Source organism: Hermetia illucens, chromosome 4 (assembly GCF_905115235.1).
Source record: "Hermetia illucens chromosome 4, iHerIll2.2.curated.20191125, whole genome shotgun sequence".
In the NCBI taxonomy this organism is placed as follows: Eukaryota; Metazoa; Arthropoda; class Insecta; order Diptera; family Stratiomyidae; genus Hermetia; species Hermetia illucens.
Window position 1 is genome coordinate 107,228,822 of NC_051852.1, and position 6,569 is coordinate 107,235,390.

The 6,569-nt window shown below is 42.1% G+C and overlaps 1 protein-coding gene across 2 annotated transcripts; it reads left to right on the plus strand.

Moving 5' to 3' along the window:
- The first annotated feature begins 1,843 nt into the window (after nt 1-1,843).
- On the plus strand, nt 1,844-3,019 carry LOC119655750 (thioredoxin domain-containing protein 15). 2 transcript variants are annotated; one of them, XM_038061802.1, is made up of 2 exons: nt 1,844-1,996; nt 2,056-3,019. In XM_038061802.1, the coding sequence occupies exons 1-2, from the start codon at nt 1,957-1,959 to the stop codon at nt 2,907-2,909; spliced, it is 894 nt and encodes a 297-aa protein (XP_037917730.1). In that variant the 5' UTR covers nt 1,844-1,956; the 3' UTR covers nt 2,910-3,019. The 2 variants fall into 2 exon arrangements, with proteins under 2 accessions (XP_037917730.1, XP_037917731.1); XM_038061803.1 differs by having other exon boundaries at nt 2,101-3,019.
- The last annotated feature ends 3,550 nt before the right edge of the window (nt 3,020-6,569 follow it).

A 6,569-nucleotide genomic window follows, 5' to 3' on the forward strand; every position in this document is an offset into this window, starting at 1 on the left:
TTCTCCAGGGACAAGTTAAAGAGGACGCATGATAGGGCATCCCCTTGTCTTAGACCGTTGTTGATGCTGAATGGTGTCGAGAGTAGTCCTACCTCACACATTAGTCAGGATTAGCCTAGTCAGTCTTATCAATGTCACCAGGATACCGAATATCTTCACACGGAGCGAAGTAGTTCCGCTCTTTCAAATCCCTCTTGTGGCAGGTTACATCATCTCTCAGTGTGCCCCGTATCGCTTCGCCACACAGTTGCGGCTGTCAGAAGATTCGCTTCCACATTTTGGGTGCAGCGACAGAAGAAATGCACCATGTAAAATTCGTGTGGAACGTCGGCGCGGCTCATTACAGCAAGACATTGCTAGGCTGACTCAATTCAGCTTTGGCAATGCCAGCAGAAAGTTGAGGATTGCAGAGGGTTTACCGGAATTATGCCATCCCCTGTGAGACATCCGCAGTTGAAATTCTGAACACACTAAAGCAGAAACTTTGAATCGTATACAGTCGGTTGTGACGATATGGCGAAAGTCCCTCCAAACGTGTTCAGAATGAAACGTATGCGGGGAACCAGCAGAGCTTTTTCAGATCACTTCACGATTCCCAACAGAGCGTCCAGACAGTACAGTTTTCGGTAACGAAAGCGAAAGAATATTGTGGTGAACTTTGGGGATTACCGCCGAAGACACCCGTCATGCCGGGCATGAATTTTGCGTATGTTACTGAAGAGGAGGTTCGACGAGTCATATACAGCTCGGAAAACTGGAGGAGCCCCGATTTGGATCGGGTGAATAACTTCTGATATAAAAAGTTCACCAGTATACAATATCGGTTGACACACAGAATAGACCAGGTCATTAGATGGCCGGAGGAATTTCCACTCTTTCTCCCTGCGAAGATTACCTACCTTATCCCTAAGAAAGACATGGTGTAGCACACGACCGATTACTTCCTTACCAACCCTCTACAAATTCATAACGTCGGATTTACGCCTATCATCAGAAGATTTACCAGGATACAGCTCATTGCGGCAAAAGAAAAGGCTCCGGAGTCCCACTAACTCAATGAGAATTATGGCATCAAGAAAAGTTGCAGCGCGTCCTAAAAGAACTATTGTGCCGATAATATGTCAATCCAGTCCATAACCGACAAGAATTTTAAATACCAGCATAGCATCTTGGTACTAAATATTTTCTGACCATTTCCACTATGATCCTAAGGCTCTTCTTGGTGAGGTTTAAACAATTGCATCTCTTCATGAGCACCCTGGACAGTTCCATTCCTGCTAAGTTCACCCAGTATATTTCCCTCAACCATTCCTCTTCGTTCAACCATCACTCACATCCAGAATGCCCAGTCAATATTGTCGAATTTTTTTCTCAAACTGGATAAAACAAAGATTTTGTGGATCATCAATGCTCTAATGGTGGAACGCGCGAGCATTACAAAGGCTAACCTTGATCCTTATAGATAGCGAAAGCTCGTTGCTGAAAAGTGTGTCCTTATTCGAAATGGGGTAACACTTATGGATAGCTAATCCACACATTTCAGAACGGGGATGAGAATGGGGTAATTCGCCGCTTTCTCGAAGGACCTGGAATAGTCTTTAACAAAGTTAGGCTGATTTTGCAGCTTCGGATGGACTCTACATGATTTCCATCCCGGGTCCGTACTTTCTTTATGCAATCCTGAGCCCAAGTAAAAATTTACTACTGCCATTGAACCCAACTGGAAATTACCAAGATGGTAACACTGAATTAGCCTCTGCATCACAGCTCACCTAATGCAATTATATACGGCTAATGAGGGGAAATGACTAGTATTATATGAAACTGCATTATCTACGCTGCAACAGCTGATTACTCTGACAGTCGCCAATTCCTGCGTCTAATCAACATTCCTGGCATTATCTTTCAGTGGAAGCTGACATTTTATAATCTGTTTCAGCTGATCATAACTGTAGCATGATGCGGTGGTTAAAGTTCCTGACGTTCCTTGTTATTTGTGAGTATAAATATTATCCGAAGCTACGAGACACGCTTAAGCAAAGCTTGCTCTCTCAGGTCGTCATGTTCACTCTTTGGAACTGAAAGGTCTTCAACTTCTAGTGAGTCTGATAAGTGGCGAATTTATGGAACCAAGGACCCGAAACGAGGATGAAACCGCGACAGTCCCAGCCACAAGGGAAGGCTATACAAATTACACCTTCATAGATTTTATAACGTTCCCTGGGAAGAAAATATGCGACAAGAATGATCCCAATAAGACGCTGAATCAAGGACAGAAGCCCGATGGCAGGAGGCCGCCCATCAAAGTGAAATGCCTTGGCGGGCGAGGAAACAACACCGTTCACGTGGTCCAATCGATGAAGGATGCGCTGACAGTACTAGCACCGCACGGGAATTCGACAAAACGCAGCGTCGAAGGCAATTGCACGCTCGTCCTGTTTTACACCAAGTCATGTTTATCGAGTGCCGTAGTTGCGCCGCACTATAATGCACTCGCCAGGCAATTCCCTGACATTAAGGTTGCCGCGATCGATGCCTTCAAATTCTACACCTTCAACACCGAATTTGGAATCGTGGGTTTGCCCACGATTATGCTTTTCCATCAAGGCCGCCCCATTGTCAAGTTCAACGACAGTTCCGCGACAGTTAATAATTTTGCAAATTTCGTGACGAAGCATACTGGCATCAAGGCTGTATCGAATTCCGCGTATGTGACGTCCGAGGATTTCCAAGGTCCGCTTTCGAGCAAGGTGGAAAAGGAGCCGGACCCATATTTGTATCTGGCGTGGGCGTTCATTGCCGTCTGCGGTGGTTATTACTTCACAAAATCCAAGCTTTACACACAAATCATAGAAATGATCAAAAGGAACTGGCAGGAGTCTGAGGCACAGCATGAGGGTGGGAGTTAAATTAGCAACTTAAATATATTTATTTTAGGATGAGTAGCTGCTAAGGACTTAGATACTTATAAGTGGTTTGATGTCATGCTTCTTTAATAAAGTCGTTGTTTTTGTTTTGATATCATTGAGTCATGTGTAGTGAAATGCTTCGGATATAAAACAGTTTTTAACTGATTTTGGTCCTACACAGGGGCAGCGCCTGAATTTTGTTGTAGTGTTTTAAAGGAAATAGAAGTACTTTCGGCCGAAATCCTGAGGCGTTATATTTGACTCATCAGAAGAGCAATCACTGCGAAAAGCCCCAAATAGTAAAATTCTTACCAGGCATACCGACAACACTTTACCAGCCTATTAATCGACTTTTCGTCGCCGGCGCTTACCGAGTGGTAACCTATTAATCGACGTTTTATGACAGACTTATGCACCGGTAGCTTATTTATCGGTTGCCATCCCGATAAACAATTTATTATTATTATATGAACAGTAATTTGTTATTCAGTATTGACGTCCATTGCTCAATTGCGTTGCTTTGTAACGCCGTTCGTGTTAAACAAAAAAAAAATAGGTTTGGAGAAGGAGAGGTTAGAACCGGTATCCGGTCTAGGCCTGCCTTAATAAGGAACTCCAGACATCCCGGTTTTGCGCCGAGGTCCACCAATTCGATATCCCTAAAAGCTGTCTGGCGTCCTGACTTACGCCATCGTTCCATCTTAGGCAGGGTCTGCTTCGTCTTCTTTCTCTACCATAGATATTGCCCGTATAGACTTTCCGGGTGGAATCATCCTCATCCATACGGATTAAGTAACCCGCCCACCGTAACCTATTGAGCCGGATTTAATCCACAACCGAACGGTCATGGTATCGCTCATAGATTTCGTCATTGTGTAGGCTACGGAATCGGCCATCCTCATGTAGGGGGCCAAAAATTCTTCGGAGGGTTCTTCTCTCGAACACGGCCAAGAGCTCGCAATTTTTGTTGCTAAGAACCCAAGTTTCCGAGGAATACATGAGGACTGGCAAGATCATAGTCTTGTACAGTAAGAGCTCCTATGGTGAGACGTTTCGAGCGGAACAGTCTTTGTAAGCTGAAATAGGCTCTGTTGGCTGACAACAACCGTGCGCGGATTTCACCATTGTAGCTGTTATCGGTTGTGATTTTCGACCCTAGATAAGAAAAATTGTCAACGGTCTCAAAGTTGTATTCTTCTTCGTGTTTGACCAGTGCGGTTTGATGTTGTTGGTTGATTCGTATTCGGTGCTGACGTTCCCACCATATATTTAGTCTTGCCTGCATTGATGTGCAGCCCAAGATCTCGCGCCAATTGCCGCCTGCTCGACCTGGACGAAGGCATTTTGTACGTCTCGGGTGGTTCTTCCCATGATGTCGATATCGTCAGCATAGGCCAGTAGTTGGGTGGACTTGAAGGGGATCGTACCTCTTGCATTTACCTCAGCATCACGGATCACTTTCTCGAGGGCCAGGTTAAAGATCGCCGCAGAGAGAAAATCGGATATGTTGCTGATTTGCCTGGAGTGAAGCCCCTTTGGTATGGCCTAGCAAGATAGAGGAAAATATCTTATAGATGGTACTCAGCAACGTGATACCTCTATAATTGCTGCACTGTGTGATATCTCCCTTTTTATGTATGAGACAGATAATGCCTCGTTGCCAATCGTCAGGCATTAATTCGCTGTCCCACACCTTTGTTGATAAACCATTTGGTGTAACTGGTCGCCTCCATATTTAACCAATTCGGCTGTAATTCCATCGGCTATTTATTAGATTGTCCTGACAGTTATTCAGAAATTGGTAGCAGGCTTTTGCACCAAGATTTAGTGATTCAGGAAATGACGAAACATGTAACATCGATCTTATTTCAAGTATGTCAATACAATCCCTGGCCTATTTATTATACGCACTTTAAATTATGATAATTGTATATGTTTCACGGGTTAAATGCGATATTATTTACATTTAACCTTACATATAATTATTTTTGTTTAAGAAATTTATAATACGGAGTTATTTAATTTTTTACGTGTCGCATTTCAGTGTTACCAATTTGGCTCAAGATCCCAAATAAGCATAAATTTGTTTCAGTTGCATTATCGGCTGCTATAGGTACAGACATGTTTTTTGTCGCTTTATTCGGTGTGTTAATTTATTTCGCAGTTTTAAACTACGCAACTATTTGTTTCTTGTGTGTGCAGAGCATTTGACAAATATAGATAATAAATTTGAAAATTTTAACCAGAAATAAAAAAGGTGGAGTTCACTGCGTAGGATAGCTGAAGTAAAGGCCCTCATTAATCTTAAAACGTTTTCCAACCGCGAAATATTACGGAAGTTGAAGGTGTCTGCAGCCACCATACGACGTATAAAGAAGAAAGTGGAGTCAGGTCATAAACTAAGCCCGAAACGAAGGAATAGATACGGTAGGAAACCCCATGAAAGGAAAATTTGCCTAGAAAACAGATGTGCTACCACAAGATAAATAGAATCTCAACTGAAAAATACCATTGAAGAGCGCATTGTACGTAGATAATTAAATGATTAACATTTGAAAGTCTGCCGACCCGCCAAGAGTCCCAAGTTAACGGCTATGATGAAAGTCAAGCGTCTGAAATGGGCCACACAGTGGCGTAATAAAGATGTCAACTTCTGGGGATCGGTAAGTTGATATTAGATGCATCATTTCTGATCATTGTGATATGTGAAAACTTATTTGCGAGAGCAGAATATTCCTCTATTGGATTGGTCGGGTAATAGCCCCGATATGAACCCAATTGAAAAAGTGTGGGAGTTGATGAAGAGGGAAATAACTAAAGATGTGATCACAACCAAAATTCAACTCCTAGAAAAAATAAACTGTATGTGGAATCATCATCCTCAATTGTAGGACACAGCACAATCTTGCAATGACGGCATGCCGCGCGGAATTGAAGCTAGCAGCAAAAGATAGCTCAATCAAATATTAATATTTTATGCCATACATTTCAAAGTTCTATAGCAGTTAATAAATACATATTTTTTCTAAAAAGATGATGTTTTATTTTTGTTAACAATCAGGTAACTAGGTATATTATACATAAAAATTACATAAATGTGTTTTTTAATAAATTCTAAAGCTAAAAAACACCCGATAATTAAGATTTTGCATAGAATTTGCAGTGCGTCTAATAATATGGCCAGGGACTGTATATAGATTATGGCATATTAAACTAAAGACCATTACAATAGATATAATAAATATGTTAGCATAAATACCATGAAAAAAAATATTCTGTTAAATTTAATTATCCTATAACAGAAAGCGGACAATTTTGTCTGAGAAACAAGGAATTAGTCCCGTGCGACCGCCAGGAAAAATCCGCTGCTGAGCGACCGGCCGGTAATGCTTAAGAATTAATATCCATGCTATGCGTTCTTCGGATTTTCCGAACTCAATCCAATTGGTGCAGATTTTGTTTGTATCAGCACTATTGTCACGACCCCGCTTGTGAACGGGACAAAGGCTGAAGAAAAAGAAGAAGCACTATTGTCACGACATAACTTTCTGTACACAATCACAGTGTCAATTAACCTATTTTGATGAGCGACTTAACAGCCAGAATCCTACTACCGAGGTGCCGCGCGTCGTCAGGGACCGATGGAACTAGTCCTAGTAA

Bases quoted from the DNA above. Each gene is read 5' to 3' on its own strand.
- LOC119655750 (XM_038061802.1), top strand. From the start codon at position 1,957: ATGATGCGGTGGTTAAAGTTCCTGACGTTCCTTGTTATTT. The intron at 1,997-2,055 runs GTGAGTATAAAT...TTGCTCTCTCAG, and splicing joins CCTGACGTTCCTTGTTATTT to GTCGTCATGTTCACTCTTTG.